This window comes from Monodelphis domestica, chromosome 1 (assembly GCF_027887165.1).
Source record: "Monodelphis domestica isolate mMonDom1 chromosome 1, mMonDom1.pri, whole genome shotgun sequence".
NCBI lineage: Eukaryota > Metazoa > Chordata > Mammalia > Didelphimorphia > Didelphidae > Monodelphis > Monodelphis domestica.
In genome coordinates, this window is record NC_077227.1 from 434,862,823 (window position 1) to 434,880,853 (window position 18,031).

At 41.2% G+C, this 18,031-nt stretch overlaps 1 protein-coding gene across 3 annotated transcripts in view; it reads left to right on the forward strand.

The window, feature by feature from the left end:
• Positions 1-3,596: 3,596 nt before the first annotated feature.
• SLC7A9 (solute carrier family 7 member 9) overlaps positions 3,597-18,031 on the forward strand; it is a 40,918-nt gene continuing 26,483 nt past the window's right edge. Inside the window, exons 1-5 of one of the 3 annotated variants that reach the window (XR_008915289.1) lie at positions 3,597-3,990; positions 4,240-4,592; positions 5,386-5,487; positions 14,962-15,109; positions 16,822-17,064. Coding sequence is in view for 2 of the 3 variants with exons in the window: in XM_007474776.3 (XP_007474838.1) it covers positions 5,401-5,487; positions 14,962-15,109; positions 16,822-17,064 (478 nt within the window). In the remaining variant the exon portion in view is untranslated. Of the gene's footprint in view, positions 3,991-4,239; positions 4,593-5,385; positions 5,488-14,961; positions 15,110-16,821; positions 17,065-18,031 lie in introns of those variants that run through there. The other 2 variants (XM_007474776.3, XM_056812205.1) reach the window with 2 other exon arrangements.

Below are 18,031 nucleotides of genomic sequence, written 5' to 3' on the forward strand. Positions count from 1 at the left end.
GCAAACACCCGGCTTTCTTGCCTAAAGGAGTATGTCAGACAAGGGCAACATTGATGTAGAATATTAAATTGTTGGTAAAGTTTTAGAGATAGAGAAGCAATGGAAGGATAAAATCATCTTAAAGAAAGCTTGGCAAGAGGCCCAACAAAGCAAGATTATCTTGTGGACATTTATGGATAAAACTAGAATAGACGAAAACTAGAAAAGAAAGAGGTTTTTTTCTGAAAAAAACTTTTCACCATCAAGAACAATAAAACTACTTCACTCAGTCTCTAATATCACAGTTCTATATATACCATGTGGCTCAATGGAAAGGGTGCCAAGCCCAGCTGGAATTAGGAAGGCCTGAATTCAAATCCAGCCTCAGACATTTGTTAGTGCGTGACCCAGAGCAAGTCACTTAACCTTGTTTGCCTCTATTTTTCATCTGTAAAATGAGCTAGAGAAGGCAAACCACTCTAGTATCTTTGCTAAGAAAACCCCAAATAGGATCGTGAAGAGTCAGACACAACTGAAATGAGTAAACAAATATAAAGGAGACAGTAATGACACTGAAGACAACAAATTAGAGAAAATGTCTGAACTAAACCAAATGGATACAGGGAAAATCTATATGGATTTTGTATGTATAATTATATAAATGTAGGACCCACAATTATGAGCTTTCAGAGTATTAGTTCTTGAGATCTATAAAGGCAAGAAAGAGACAAAAAGATATAGAAAAGTTCTTGGATTATTACCCCCAAAAGGTGACCAGGAGAATAGCAACAATGTCCACCAACCTACATGTGTAATTTCCCACAAAGGTTTTTATTAGAATAATTCATATTATGCATGGAGGGTACCCTGGACAAAGGGTGGATGAGCATTCAGGGTGGACCAGCATTCAGGGTGGACCAGTGTAAGGGTTTGCTGAGACCCTTTCAGGGTGACTCACCCATCTTTGGTGTCCAACTGACACTCGGCCTGGCTGTCATATGGAGTTTCAAGAAGTTCCAACATTCGCAGTAGCCACTGACCTGTAAAAGCATCCCAGAAGGTGGGCTAGACCAGGCTAAAGGTAGCTGGCAGAACTCAAATCCATGACTGAGTTAGGGGAGTGACCACCCGCAGGCAGGGGAAGACTTCCTCCTATGGAAAGTGGTCCATGAGAACAATTTGCCACAATGGCGCCAAGGTGGCTGAAACCATGGTCATCAAGCCGGGCATCTCAGACCTTCTCCAGTCTTTTTGGCTTTTGTCTCGCCACTGGACTTGGATGACTCTGGAAGGAAGCCATTCATTCATTCAATCCCATTTATGCTCTAGTCAAAAGATATCACCCAGTGTTTTGGGTCCTCTTAGAGTATGAAGGACAACTACCAACCAAGCAACCAACCATTAGAAGGGAAATGCATGCTCCTTGCAGATGCTCTTCCAAAGCAGATCACATAGATGAAAAGTTTATGTCACTAGCATTACACAGGTGTCTGAAGATTTCAGAGAATACAACAATTCACTGTGTTGACTGTTTATGAGCTTATTTTTACTTAAAAAGGGTGTTTAATAGAGCAAAACTACCTGAAGAGCTTTCTTCCAGCAAGATCTATTCTACGCAACTTACTCTTCCTGGAAAGGGATTGCATTGGTAGTAGTGTTGTGGTGACTCACTGATCATAATTATCAAGTGAGACATGAATCAGAGATAGAGGCACCACTATCATAGAAGAGATAACAGGGCGAGCCCAAACTTAAGAAGTATTTCCTTTAGATCCTAAGGTCCTCTTTTTTGTAGAAGACATGACACTGGTTGCATTAAGTTTTGGAGCACCTCCTGAACAAGATCCAGAGTCAGGGAAGAGAATTCAACCTAATCATCCACACAGGAAAAATGAATAAAGAATTACTCTTGTTCCAACTATCATATGCACTGACATGGACAGCCTATATAGCTCATCCATCCCCTGGGCATCAATCCATGCATGTGTACTTATAAAGAGAGATCTTAGACACTACAAGTAGGCATTGAGTTGGCCCCAGAATTAAACAGGAGATCACTCCAAGATCATGAGGCAGCTCTGTGAACTAGACCTGCAGTCTGGAAGACCTGAGTTCAAATCCAGATTCAGATACTTATTGGCTGTTTGATTATGAATATACTCCTTAACTTCTGTCAGCCTCAGTTTCCACATCTGCAAAATAGGAAAGGGAATAGCCTATACCTTCCAGAGTTGTTATGAGGAGCAACTAAGAGAATATTTGTAAGGCACTATGTAAACCTATATTTGTTGTTGGTTAGTAATTTTTTCAGCCATGCATGTTTGGCTCTGTGACTCCATTTGGGGTCTTCTTGGCAAAGATATTGGAGTGATTTTCCATTTCTTTCTCCACCTCATTTTATGGATGAGGAAACTGAGGTAAACACTGTTAAATGACTTGCCCAGGGTCACACAACTAGTAAGCGTCTAAGGCCAGCTTTAAACTCAAAAAGAAGAGTCTTCTCAACTCGAGGCCTGGCACTGTGCCAATTAGCTGCCCATGCAAATCTATATAAATCTTTTTAAATTATAATAAAATTATGTATATATAACTACATAAAATGCCAGCTATGATTTTTAAGTGAGCTGGATTTCCCTTTGGGAAATTGCAAAAATTATTTTCATAGTTCCAAGTTTTTTAATAAAATTAAGGCTTAGCTTTTTCCATTAATACCTATCAATGATGTTACCTGACTACATCATGGAACTATGTGGTGTTTGAAGAATTGAAAACGAGCATCACCTGGAGGTCAGTGGAGAAACTTGTGCAGGTTACAACGCATTACAAAGAACTGTGAAGAAACACAGGAAAAGATATCAACAGAGACATTTGAAAGTAAAAAAAGCATGTAGGCTGGCCGTGTAGTGAGAGCAACAAAATAATGAACAGTCAGTCCATTGGAAGCCCCTTATAGCCTTGCAATGTCAAGAGAAAGGGAGGAAAGCCCCCAGCACATAGGCATAACCCTCTGGGGCAAGTTTATGGGAAGGCATGGACAAGAGCCACACAGGATCAGCAGGCACAGATGGCTTGTGAGCTGCATCATTGGAGGGAATATCGACATTGATGAGATCTTGGATCTGTTTGAGCAATTATCAATGCCATGTTGACCATCTGGCTCCCGGTGGGACTGGTTATTTGAGGGTATCATGCTTGGCAGTGCAAACTTCCAAATTATATGGACCCTTTGTCCTGAAAGCTCCCCCTGTGCTTTGCAAAGCTCATTCTCACGTTAATTTTTTGTTCAGAGTTCATGAAGAAAGTTCTCTTTTGCACCATGTTCCTTTACAAGAATATCCAATTTGAAGAAAGCCTCCTCTAGTGCTTAGGAAAGGCAGATAACTTCCCTAGTTGTGAGTATCTGTTTTACCTCCAAGATAATTTTGTAAATAGCTTTGTTCTGTGACCTTTTGTACCCTAATCTAATCTGTTTTACACAGTGAAACTTTTCCCCTAAGAATCATTGTTAATAATGATTAGGACCTTCCTAATTGTACTTTGATACCTTATCTCATTTGTTCTCCCAGAAATCCTCTTGAAAAGTCAGTGGCAAAAGAGGCTGAGACTTCAAGAATAGCCTTTCTCTTCATCTAAGGATTCCTTTCCTGAAGTCTCTTTCTTTGGTTTCTGAATCATTTTGGATGTTGACCTCCTTCTTGAACTTCCTCTGAGATTTTGTGCTGTGCAGCGTGTGGAGCTCTCTTTGAGAGAGGCAAAGGGGTCTCTAGGAACCATTCTGTGGTTTTAAAAAGGACTTTTCTAGAAAAGAGTTCACTTCGTAGCAAAACCTTGGAATTCCAGTCTTGCCCAAGAGCTGTGGTATCTTGTAGAATTCTAGAAGAGAAGGAAGATGAAGAGCTGCCATAAAAAGGGCACGTATAAGCAATCTACTCTAAATTTCTTGTGAGAAAGTCATCTCAAAATTACAAGTTCTTGATTTGGAGTGAAAAGGAAAAAATCCAATTGGAAATGGTAGGTGATCCAAAAAATCTCCTATCTTCATTTCACCTACTTGGAATTCAATCATATTTAAAAACAAACCAATAGCTTTGGGCAAACCTCCTGACCAAAGCAAGGAGGAAAACATCATCTTAACCAACGAATTTTATGAAATGCAGTTAATGTTTGTAGAATTCCTCCTGGGTGAGCTGTAAATAGTCTTTTAAAAAAACAACAGTGTAGTAATGAATGCTAATGTTTATCTTCATTTTATTCTTACAGATTGGGAAGACAAGGTATCTCCACTCTTTCTAATGAATCCTCACTAATGTGACTTGAGATTGTGGAAACTGGTAGAACTTTGGTTTGTATTCAAACCAAACCCAAAGGCATTTTTGGAAAGAAGCTATCTTGCCTCAGCCTCACATCTTTGTTTTTTGTGTGTATCTCAGCTTCCTTGCAGAAAAAAAATGTGTTTAATAATTACCTCTTGACGACCTCTGTACCTTTTGGCTTCCTCTACTTCTAAGCACAAGACATGGGTGTTCCCAAGAGAGTGATTTAGTGTAAAAGGAATCCAAAACCTTAAAGAAGGAAAAACTCAAATCCTAGATCTGTAAGGTCAAAGAGAGAAGGTAAGTGTGTGATGGAATGATGGAAGATTCTTTTCAGAATCAAGAGTCAGGAGGGGGTTTCTTTGGGGAAATGGGGAATTAAACTTTTAACTTTCAGCTGGTCTTCCTCAAACATTCTTCCATTTTATGATATATGAGTTTAACGAGCATTTTTCTGAGGATTTATGACGTGCAAAGTAAGGAGCACAGATAATGTGCCTTACCGGATTTCTGTAAGGCACTGTATACAGATTTAGCATTCAGTATTTTTTTACTTAGAAAGAACACAATTTGAAAATAGTGTCGAAAGTCTTCTTGGCAAATCAGGACTAGAAACCATCATGCTTTGCCAGAGGTATGTAAGGTACAAAAAGATTGTGGTCCCCCAAAAGGAAGCAAATCTGAGCTGATTTCATAACAAGTCTTGATAGGCAAGAAGGTCTAGCTTGACAGAGATAAATGAGTTTCTAAATATTTATGCAACGGATGCTTTGAAATTCTTGATGATCAGAATTGTTTCATTTCACTATTAGAATCAAGAGGTTCGCTTGTCAATGACAGAAAGCTGCATGGACCTCCCTAAAATCCTTTCATTTTGAAGTTAATTAGGATAATTAAACTTCCTACAACTTCACTGGAGTTTAATTCTCAAAAATGTTAGCAGAACCTCTGATTTTTGTCAAGTTGCCATTAGACAGTAAAAGGCTAAAGAAAACCTTGATGCTATTTGTGTTTGCTTATTAATCCTTCTTTAGTCAGTAGAGTCTGAGTTTGATGAATGGTCTATTTCTGTTCTCCTTGTATCATCCCAAAGCCTAGAGAAGTTAAAATGGAGGAAAAAAGCATAAGAAAAAGAAGAGAGGATGACCAATCAGTCCAGAGTAAAGAACCTAAATCTACAAATCTACAAAAAGAGGTGAGTGGGATTCATCCTTCTAAAAAGTTGATGCCGTCCTCTTTGGGACAGGCAGGAGCCAGTATAGAAAGAGCTGCAGACAAAATCCCATGGAGGAATGTTAATTAACCTTTTTTAATGTTTAATTAAAAAGTGCTGTGTTTTGGCCCCGCTCCTCTCTCCTATGACAAGAGCACATTATTTCCCTCCCAGGAAGTGCATGCTTATTGAAAATCTGTAATGGTAACAATTTCTTCCATCTTGTGGTCTTTACATGCATCTTTTCCTGTGATATTCACAATTACTCTATAAGAGAAACAGAACTTAGCCATCCCTATTTATAGATGAGGAAACTGAGGCTGCAAGAGGACTTAGGTTCTACCCCAGGTTATGTGGATAGGAAGTGGCAGGGCCATTATAACACCAGCTAATGGAAAAAGTGTCAAGAAGGAAATGGCAAATTCAAATGCAGCAGAATGAAGAAAACAGAGATAGGGAAGAAAGACCACTAGATTGAACCACAGAATTAATAGAAAACATTTTCTGCTGAGTGAAAAAGATAGAAGCCTGATTTGTGATGCCAAAGGTAGTGACTAGATAAGAGATGGAGGAAGAGGATATAGAATACCGATTTAGGTTTGATTGTGAATGGAAGCAGAAAGAAAGGATGGTTATCAAAGAGGGAACTTTTTTCAAGAGAAGCCATTTTCAAAATTAAAAAAAAGATCTGTGCATGTGGTGATCCCCAAATTTCCATTCAACCTCCTCATCCTTAAGTAAAGCCATACTAATGGCTTTCATCCTTTCCTATAGTTCACTTGACCCTGCCAAGCTTAAGTGGCCCATTATCTTATTCATTAGCTGCTCTAGAAAAGAAACAAAAACAGAAGAAATTATTTGGGGAATTCAAGCGTAAGTCCCATTCTCCTAAATTGGTTGTTTGCCATGCCTGATATAACTGGATTCAGAAAACATTATTATAATAGCAAGAGTAATGATCTAGAATTAGAATAGAAAATAGAATTCAAATAGAGACAGATCCCTGCCAGTTGGACTTAGAAAAGCACAAATTAACATCATCTATGTTGTATTGTATTTTTATTCATTTTGTTAAACATTGTCAATTACATGTTAATCTGGTTCCCCCAGAGTTTTGCTGGCTTTTTGTAGCCCATAAATTCTAGAGGAACTGAAATTCTAGAAGTTGAAATCCACTCTCTGCCACATTTGCCGCATGATCTTGGGCAAGCCACTCTTCCTCTACAGGGCTCAGTATCCCTCTGTAAAAGTATAGTCGTTTCTGAAGTCGTTTCAATCTTGGTAAAGCCTCAATATTCTAAATACTCGAAACTTAACTTCCATTTTCGAGAATCACTATTGAATCCTACAATCTGAGAAATGTTGGAGGAAAAAAATGAAGTTGTTTGGAGTTCAGTAGGGGGTGTGCAGTCCCTCAGATGAAAGAAATAGCTTGACAGTGAATAATCAGAAGGGCCATTACTTTCCCTTCGGACGCCTCTCTCTTGTCAGATATTGCAGCAAAAGTCATTCGGCCTTCTGTCCAGCCTAGGAACCTGAGGGAGAACAAAGGGAAGCCTGATTTCAGGGCTCAGGAGCTAAGACAGGGAAATCCCCAGCCAAAATGACAGCAAGTCCCAAAGCTGAAGACTCCTCCTCCCTAGAAAACGAAACGGCCAGGTTTTAGCCCTAAGAGACTCTCATATTGTTAGCGCGCAGGACAGAGGTCCAGCAGGGATGAGTAATAGATAAAACAGCCTTAGACGCCGGGCTAGAAACAATCGCACTGGCGCCTTCCACTCCTGATCCGGCGCTTTTATTCTGTGAATCCCCTCGTAGTATTCTTTCCAGAATCAAGTAAGACAAGGGTCAGGGACACAAGTCCCCAGCTCAGGAGTGAGAAGATTTGTTATCATCACTGGCTTTTCTAAGCATGCCATTCTCGCTACTCTTGGCCACAAACAGTGCCTGCAGAATATTTGGCATGAAAGACTGAAGAGAAATCAGGGAGGGCTCTTGCATTTGAGCGCTCTTAGGCTGCTCCGAGATTTTCCGGCATCTTAGCCGCTTCCCGTAACCATCAGCCTTGGGTCCCTTGGAGGCGCTGCCTCAGTTCCCGAATGGATTCCCAGGAGCCCTCCTTAGCAATAGGTTAATCACTTCCAAAACTGTCCTCTGTTTTTCAAAGCTAACTGGAGATCTTCCTAGCCAAGATCAGGTGAGACTGGCAGAGAGCAGTCAACCCTGAGAATTCCCCACAGACTTTGGCCATTCTGCCATTCTGAGGTGAGAGAGAGACAGAGAGAGACAGAGAGACAGAGACAGACAGAGATAGAGACAGACAGAGATAGAGACAGAGACAGAGACAGACAGAGAGACAGAGACAGACAGAGAGAGAGACAGAGAGAGACAGAGAGACAGAGACGGAGACACAGAGACAGAGAGACACAGAGACAGAGACACAGAGACAGAGACAGACACAGACACAGACAGACAGACACAGACAGACAGACAGAGACAGAGAGATTTGTTCTGGCTTAGTTCCGGGGGCTGAGGTTCAGGATTTCTGGGACATCTCCTGTCCAGAAATGGGCAACAACATGCCTTAGGGGGCCTCTGATAGCAGAGACATGATCGAAGAAGAATTTGGGGTTAGCTTAGGACACCTGTGGCCACCCTACCACGAGGACCCTACTAGCTCCAGCCTCATCCAGTCCCTTCAGAGCATTTCTCAGATGGCAATTACCCACAGGCCTTTTGGTTTTCTGGACTGCCCTTTCTGAGTAGTTTCATCACCCCTTCTTGACCCGTTGGGTCCAGTACATGAATTTGGCCTCCGCATGTTCCTTAGACCTCGGAAAGGGAGTGCCAGGCACTCCCTTCTCCAAAGAATTCTTCCAGATTCCAGACTCAGCAGTTAGGAGATTATATGGCCCACATTAAGGGCATAATTATAACTTGAATTCCTCTAAGAACTAAAGAATTCCCCTTATTGATAATAAATTTTTCACTAATTTATCTTTGTGACTCAAGAGTTCTTAGTGTCAAGGATATAGGATTTCAGTGACTCAACTTACAGTGATGTCCTTTTGGAACCAGAGGGCCGAACCTCCACTTTTTGGAAGTGAGGGCTGAATTGCTGTGCAAGGGACCTGTGTAGACACAAATCTACAGCTCTGCAGGGCATTTCTGAGACTCTTTTTTTCAAGCTTACTTTTAGTGATGTTGGCTTTTGTTCCTATCCAGATCCCTTTAAGATTCAGCAACAGAGAATCCTATAGCATCAACCAGAGAAACAATGTTGGGATAAACCCTCTAGGAAGATCACCTTTCCCCCTCCAGTTGTCAGGGAAAGCTAATTTGCTTTTAGCCTAGATTGCCAGAGGAAAGGAGCACAGGAAAGCTGGAGACCCCCTCTCCACCCTCACCCCACCCCTCTGTCCCCTACCCCCCCCCATCCCCAGTGTTGATATTCAGCCTCAAGTAAGAATCTCCCTGGGGAGGATGAATCTGTATTTATCGAAATGGGAGAAATTCAATCAGCCCCCTTCCCTCCCCACCCATCCTCCAGACTGTGCTATCTCTTGATGGGTGGGAACTAGCAACCATTTGAGAATTTTCACCAAAGATAAAGACTTTGCCCCCCTACTGCAGAGCCTTTTAATTGATGTCAACAAACACTCCCAGCCCAGCCCAGCCCTGTTAGGACAGCTGATATCTTTATCAGCCATTTGATCATTCTGATCACAGGATTTCTAGTAAAGGACAACATGGCCTTCCTGTCTGTCCCCAAAACAAAAGGAACCCCTGATATGCTACACTAGACCAGTGTTCCTCTGGCTTTTGCTTGAAGACCTCCAAGGTGGGGAGGGGACCCACTCCCTCTTTTTCTTCCTTTCTTTTGAAATTGGGTCTTTCTATCTTGCCCAGGCTAGCAGGGGACTCAGGGGCTCAATCCCACTACTCATTTGTTCAGAAGTCTTGACCTGCTCCATTCTGATCTAGACTGCTTCCGTTCCTCCTTAAACAGTCTGGTGGTGCTCCCCATCTCCCCTCAGTTCTCAGAAGCTTACCCTATTGCTAGGTGCCTTAGTGTAGACACTCAGCTTTAACACTCCTGTAGCTCAAAACTCCTGGGATCTCGTGGTCCACCATTCTCAGCCTCCTCAGGCACAGGGATCACAGCCTTGGACCACTACCCTGTCCAACCCACCTCCTCTTTCTTTTTTTAAACCCTTACCTTCCATATTAGTTAGCATCAATGCTGTGTATTGGTTCCAAGACAGAAGAGGGATGAGGACTAAGCAATGAGGGTTAAGTGACTTGCCCAAGGTCATACAGCTAGGAAGTAGCTGAGGTCAGATTTGAACCCAGGAATTCCCATTTCTAAGCCTGACTCTCTGTCCACTGAGCCTCCCAGCTGCCCCCAACAACCCATCACCTCTAAGCTACTCCATTCCACTTTTGGACAGCTCCAAATGTTAGGAATTTTATCTTTGTCCTTCTTAAACTGTAGCATGCAAAATTAACCAAAATGCTGCCCATGTGTTTTGACCAGAGACAGCAAAGGGCAGTAGAATTGTGCCTTTCTGGAAGTTAGACTTCTCTTAATGTAACTTTAGTTTTTTTTGGCTGATAAAATCACTCTTATTTAGTTTGCATTCCACCAAACCCCTTAAATCCTTTCCAAACAAACTTCTATCCAGTTCCATTTGAACTCCTCCTATCCTGTACCTATGAAGTTGATTTTTAAAACCAAGTGTAAGACACTATATTTCTCTTTATTAAACTTCATTTTATTAGATTCAGCCAAATGCTAGTCTAGCCTTTCAAGTGACATTGGGAAAACCATTTAACTTCTCAGGACCTTAGCTTCCACAAAATGAAGGTAATTGGACTAAATGACTGCCAGGTTCCCTTCCAGTTCTGAATCTCAGATTCATTTTCATCCTGGATCACAACCAGTTATAGTTATCTATCCTGCCCAGTTTTATGCCAAATGGAAATATCACTAGCATACTATCTATGCCTTTATCTAAGTCATCCTTAAAAATGTTAAATAGTTTGCTTCCTGACTTTTTCCTGCTGACATCCATCTCTCAATAGGCACAACCCAGGGAAATCCATCCTGATTACCTTTGTGTTTACCACTCAAATTTCAGCTGCCACCAGTCTAAGTAAGAGTATAGTTTGTTGGGCTTTGTCGTGGGAGTTGTTCTTTGGTCAGTGTCACCAGTATTTGCACAAACTACATTGCATTCTAGGTATCTTATTTCTTGCAAACCCTAATGCAGGTACTGGGCTTTTTTAAACCCTTCCCTTCCATCTTAGAATCAATTTTGTTATTGTTTCCAAGGCAGAAAAGTGGTAAAGGCTAAGCAATGGGGGCTAAGTGACTTGCCCAGGGTCACACAGCCAGGAAGTGTCTGAAGCCAGATTTGAGTCCATGACCTCCCATTTCAGTCCACTGAGCCACCTAGCTGCCCCCCCCCCAACAAATATTCTTAATCCTTTTTGTGGCCCAAATCCAAGTCAAGACGCCTGTAGGACCTTTCTCAGAATAAAAACAAAATAAAATTAGAAAGGAAGCCAATTACATTGGCAATTACCACCACCAACACCACCAAGTTCATAGACTCTTGATCCTCCTCAAATGTTTCATCAATACCTCCAAGTTTGATGACCCTCCGACTTGAACACAAATATTGCCCTTATGCTGAATGTCCTTTTATTTTTGTCTTTTTCTAATGAAGTAACATGATGCTGCTCTGGCCTATGGCAGAGAAGTAGATAGGCATAATTACAGCTGTCTTACTTTGATATTTAATTTTATTTCTGTGGTTTAAAAACGAATTCTCTTTTGAGTAACCAGATGATAAGCTCCTTTGAACTTAATCTAGCCCTTAAACAGCCCAGCTTGGTAACATCTACAAAGACCCATATTCTGTTGGCACAGCCTTTGAAAAAACTAAGTCATTCTGTACCGTGATAAAGCATCAGAGAGAGACTTTAGTGGATGCCACAAGAATTCCAGAAGATCATCTACTAACTTTTATAAGGATGGCAGTCTGCATTAATGAAGACACTGCTCACACCCAGGAAATTACTTGTCTTTGTATATCTTTGTAAAGTATGTCCTCTTATGGACCATTGCTCCTCTGCTAGGTAGTGCAAATAAAAAAGAGCACAACATATGGAGTCAGGAGATATGGGTTCAAATCTCTGCTTTAAAAATTATTAACCATGAGAACGTCTCTTTCTCTAAAACTCAAATGTCTTATTTGGAAAATGAGGATAATCATTTTTATTCTATCTACTTCTCAGTATCATATTTAGCATTTTGTCAATTATTTTTAAAAATTAATTTAATAGAATTTATTTACAGGTATATTAACCCCTCTTCCCTCTTTCCACACCTTACCAAAAAAAAAATATATATATATATATATATAGTGGCTTTCATGTTTCTATTTTTCAGTTCATTTTCTAGAGGTGGACATTCACAGGTTATTTTTCAAAAATTAATTGTATGGCTGTATATATGCTCTTTCGTCTACTAGTTTCACTCCTTATTATCTCATATAGTTCTTTCCAAGTTTTTTTTTTAAATCAACATCATTGTTTTTTCTTATGGTACAGTGGTATTCCATCGCAATCACACAGCACAATTTCTTTAACTATTCCCCAATTGATGGCCATCCCCTCAATTTCCAGTTCTTTGCCACCACAAAGAGAACTGCTATATCATGGAACTTATTAGTTCTTTTTCTTTTCTCCTGATCTCCTTGGGAAACAGACCCAGCAATGTTCTAAGTCTATACACAGTTTTATAAGTCTCTGGGTGTAATTCCAAATTGCTCCCCAAAATGGTTGGATCAATTCATAGTTTCACAAGCAGTGCATTAGTGTCCCCATTTTTCTACATCCCTTCCAACATTTGTCACTTTGCCCTTTTGCCATGTTAGCCAGTCCGATGGGTGTGAGATGATAACTCAGAACTGTTTTGATTTGCATTTCTCTAATCAATAGTGATTTCAAGCATTTTTCATATACCTATGTATGGCTTTGATTTCTTCATCCAAATACTACCTGTTCATATCTTTTGTCCACTTTTCAATTGGAAGATGGCTGTCATTCTTATAAATTTGACAAAGTTCTCTATGTATTTTAGATATGAGACTTCTGAGAAACTGTCTATAAATTTTCCCTCCATTATCTGCTTTCCTTTTAATCTTGATTACATTGATTTCATTTGTACAGAAACTTTTTAACTTAACGTAATAAAAGTTATCTATTTTACATTTCACAATGCTCTCTATCTCTTGTTCACTCATAAATTTCTCTCTTGTCCATAAATCTGATAGGTAATATGTTCTCTTTTCTTGTAATTTGCTTATATCTCCTTTTATGTTTGTCATTTATCCATTTTGATCTTATATTTTGTCAGTTATAAAGTACTATAGAAATGAGAGTGATTATTATTATTTATCCTACTTTTTACTAAGTAGCTGTCTTGAAGAATGAAATACAAAAACATTCTATACATGGACTAAATTGTCCTTGTTTTGCTCTTTTATGGACTTAGGGAGAAGCTTTTGCCTTGTATGTGAAAGCTGTATTTGAGAGAGGAAGAATGAGTGCAAGGAAAACTTAATAATAATTTAAGCTATCCCAAAATGGAATGCTTCCCCAGGAGTGGGATCCTGCTTACTAGAAGTCACAGGAGGCTGGATGGCTACTTCTCAAGGATGCTATAGAAATGATTCCTGCTTCAGTATTAGGTGGATTGTCAATCAACATTTATTTCACACCTACCTTGTGCCAAACACTGGGATAGGGGATGGTACAAATATAAAAGTAAGACCATCCCTTCTCAATCTTTATAGGAATTTTGCTGTTCTTGTTAAGTCATTCAGTCCTGTCCAGCTCTCCATGAGTACATTTGGGGTTTTCTTGGCAAAGATACTGGAGTGGTTTGCTATTTCCTTCTCCAGCTCATTTTACAGATGAAAAAAGCTGAGGCAAACAAGGTTAAATGACTTCCCAGCATCACACAGTTAATGTCTGAGGCCAGATCTGAATTCAGGAAGATGAATCTTTTTTCTTTTATTTCTAGGCATTCTAGCCATTGTACCATTTAGCTGCCCCTTTATAGGAATATAAGATATCTTTAGGGAGTAGAAACTGTTATGGTAGGATTTGGGGTGAGGAAAAAAACGAGAGGAAACATATAAATAAATTCTGATTTATTGTTTGGGAAGGGTAGGAAGGAATAAGGGTTTCGGAATAAACTTATACTTAATTTAAAAGCTAATATCTGTAACTAACTAAACTATATTACTAAGGTAAACATTAACTTCTCAATATCCAAGTCTCACACCAGGAGCCCAATTCAAATAGGGCCAGGATCTCGAGTTGATAGCTGTCCAAAGTAGGTCCAGAGACCTTTTCACTGATGCTGCCAGCAGCCAGATCCAAAGCCTCCTTCCTCTGCTGGTCACAGGGAAAATCCTTTTCAAGCCTTGGGTCCTTCCAGGAGAGCAGACTATGAGATGAAAACTGTTGGGCAAAAGAATTTTGCCAGATCCCAAGGCTCAGGCTCCCATGTGACCCTAAATCACATGCTCCTGTCAATCAATCTCTAAGGTTTGCATCTCTCAGTTTTTGCAACAGTTTTTGGAAATATTTCATCGTTTTTCACATAGCCATGGAACGAACTTTAGTCAAGGCTGTCACAGGGACTGAATGGAGCAATACCACATGGAGGGAAAGATGAGTTAAGGTGGGAAGGGGGACAGCATGCCATCAAAGGACGGGGTAAACAACTGTGCCAGCTAGGTCTTGTTTCAGCACTAAAAATTCTGCCTGGCACAAAATAGGGCTCAGTAAATACTTGTTGAGGGGCAGCAAGATGGCTCAGTGGATAGAGAAACAAACCTGGAGTTGGGAAGCTGTGGGTTCAAATCTGATTTCAGACAGTTCCTAGGTGTGAGACTGAGCAAGTTACTTAAACTCCATTGCCTAGCCCTTACCACAGTCTGCCTTGGAACCAATACTTAGTATCAATTGTAAGATAGAAGGTAAGGTTTGGTTGGTTTTTTTAAAAATAAATAAATTCTTGTTAACCATTGGATCCTCTGGTAGATGGCTGCATGGTTTGGAACCTGCTAGCCTTAGAGGAATGAGAAAAGGATGGAGATGCTTGCCTTCTCCCACAGGGCAGTTCTCCTTGGCAGAGTCCTAAAGTGGAGGGGAACTAGATCCCCAGGGGTTTGGGGCAGGGGTCTCTGCAGGTCTGTCCAGAGGTTTGTTGAACCAGGATGCCTAGCCAAGCCCTGCAGTCCCATCTTGCCCTGGGATTCTGCCTGGATTCCTGATCCTGGCCTTCCTTTTCTAATCTTTCTAGGCAGCTTTTCCTAATAAAATCCCTTCAGGGCATCTAACATTAACAGTTCTTTTTCTTCTTCTCAATTCAAGGTGGGCCTAATTAGTGGAATTTGTATCATTATTGGCACCATAATTGGCTCAGGAATCTTCATTTCACCCAAATCAGTACTTAGCAACGTCAATGCTGTGGGACCTTGTTTGATCATTTGGTCGGCCTGTGGGATTATTGCTACATTAGGTAAAAAAATAAATCATCTCCATTGTTACCTGTGTGGTACTTAAGACATTTTAAGTACATGAAGTCACCTTGTGTTACCCCCATTCTGTATTGTCTCTCTTGTCGCTGACAACCCCCCTTTGAGGACTCTCCAAGTTAGCTCTATCGGTGATGGGGACTTCTGTAAATCAGTAGGTGAAGCAATAGCGTAGAATGTGAATTCTCAAACAGGAAAGATCTGAGAATGGGTGTTTGTGAAGTACCAGGAGCCCTAGGCTCACCAAGGAATAGGCAGTCACAGGAGGAGAGAGATACCATTAGGACAATCAATTTTGCATTTGGAAATAGACTTTGTTCCTAAGAGTTTCCTTTTCAGGTAATACCATACCTTCCTCTTTAAATGCTAGTCAGTCATCACAGCCATGCCATTAAAGCCTTTCTTCCTATTTTTTTGTCCCTGACATTTAGCTCTGTGAACATCTCTTTCCTTTCTAATCACGATCTACTTAAGATTTGCCAAAAATTTTCCCCAATTTAAAAAAGTCCGTGAGGACTAGGTCCTTTGTTATTTTCTCCATTTCACAAACAAAGAAACTGAGTTTCAGGGGATCGCACTTATCCCAGAGCTTGCAAATGTCAGAGCTTTAGCTTACTTAGGTTCAAGCCTTTCAGGTCTTCTCGAGGTCTAGTGATCTTTCCACCATCCCACAGATAAGAGAAAGCACTCACTAAGATTTACCAGAGAGGAGGCTGGCCTGTGTGCCCTCTGAAGACTTTCTGGAGTGATTTACCATGATTGAATCTGATGGCCCCATTCCAACTCTTTGGACAAAATTGCCAGAGGATTTGAAACATTTTTTCCAGAACTATTGTCCTGATCCAGGAGCGATGTAGAACTGGGAGAGCAGGAGGGGATTCAGATGGAGCCCAGTGATTGAGGAAGGAATAGTGGGAAAATTGAATTATAGAGAAAGGAGGCGAGGAGCAACAGATAGGGCCTGGTCCAAACTAGCCAGAACTCTAGCCAAGAATAGGGAAGAGGAGCCACTAGTACCCCAGGGGAATTTGGACTCCACTTTGGGGTGAATCGTCAAAGGATTTTGGATGCTGAGGAATTTAACATTTGTGACTCCATCCTTGGCCTCTCTATCTCATCTGTCCCCCCTCGAGTCCTTCCTACCTAATGCTGCCAAAATAACTTTTCTTAGACATGGATCTGACTGCATGACTCCCCTACTCAGTCAACCCCTGTGGCTTCTTATTGCCTAGAGAATAGAATAGAAAGAAACTCCTCTGTTTAACTGTTAAAACCTAGCCTCCACCGATCTTCTCAGTTTCATTGGATGTAAGGTCAAATTCTTTCCTACCCTGAGATCCCGTCAAACTGATCTCTCTCTTCCTCCCCTGTGACCCTCCATCTCCCATCTTGGTGCCTTTGGACTGCCTATTGCACATGTCTGCAATGCATTCTTTCCTTGGTTCTGTCTTCCTTCCTCTAAGATAACGCCAAGCCTCATCTTCTCTATAGTCTCTCCTGCTCCTCCTCCCCCAGTTCTAGTACTCTTCCTCCCAATCTACCTTCTATTTCTCTTCTTTCTCTTCTTTTTTATGTTCATCCGCGCTGTGCTACGTCTATTTTTATGCTGCACGTGCCTCTGTATTTACTGTCTCCTCCGTTAAGACGCAGCCTTCTTGCACACGGGGCCGTTTCATCCTCTGTCCTTATTGCTCAGGTGCTCTGTGTTTTGCGGAACTTGGCACGATGATCACCAAATCGGGGGGCGAGTACCCTTACCTGATGGAGGCCTTCGGCCCCATCCCCGCCTACCTCTTCTCTTGGACCAGCCTGATTGTCATCAAACCCTCTTCATTTGCCATCATTTGTCTCAGCTTTGCTGAATACGTGTCGGTCCCCTTCTACAGCAACTGTAAGCCTCCCGAACTCGTCGTCAAGTGCCTCGCAGCGGCTGCCATCTGTAAGTGCCCCCATCGCTCTGCCTCTGCCCCCATCGGACTCCGGAGCCTCCCAGGGTCTAGGATTGCTCAGGACCAAAGGACTGTCCTATAGCAAGTGATTCTTTCCCAGAAGAAATCCTCTAAGTTTGGCCTCCCTGGCCTCCCTGTTGCTTCCCTGTCATAGCCTCTAACTGGGTGAGGAACTCGGCAGAGGCTGGCTAAGGGATGGGGGAGATGGGATAGATGGAGTTTAAAAGGCCCGGACAGGGGCTCCACTCTTCCTCTTTATTTACTTCGGGCAAAGAGTTCCATTCACAGTAGACTACTGGTAGGGAGTTTTCCCCTCCTGAACACACCTTGTTAAACTTCCACTGAACGTCTGATGTCCGAGGCAGGCGTGGGTTCATTTTTTTTTTTCAGGAAAGAGATGGATATTATTTTTTATTTTTTATTTTTAAAGTGTTCAATTTTTTAAAAATTTATTTAGTCAATTTAGAACATTATTCCTTGGTTACAAGAATCATATTCTTTCCCTCCATCCCCTCTCCCACCCTTCCCGTAGCCAACACACAATTCCCCTGAGTATTACATGTGTCCTTGATCAGAACCTGTTTCCATGTTGTTGGTATTTGCATCAGGATGTTCATTTAGGGTCTACATCCCCAATCATATCCCCTTGACCCATGTGATCAAGCAGCTGTTTTTCTTCTGTGTTTCTACTCCACGGGTTCATTTTTAAATGAGAGATGTTTAAAATAATTGTTGCTCAGTCATTTCAGTCATAATCTCATTTGGGGTTTTCTTGGCAGATGGACTGGAATGGTTTGCCATTTCCTTCTCTAGCTCATTTGACACATGAGGAAATCCCGGGGTCACACAGCTAGTCAGTGTCTGAGGGTGCATTGGAACTTAGGTCTTTTGGATTCTAAGCCCAGTGTTCTCTCCCCTGGACCATTTAGCTGTCCTATGTTTAAAACAATCAAAGAT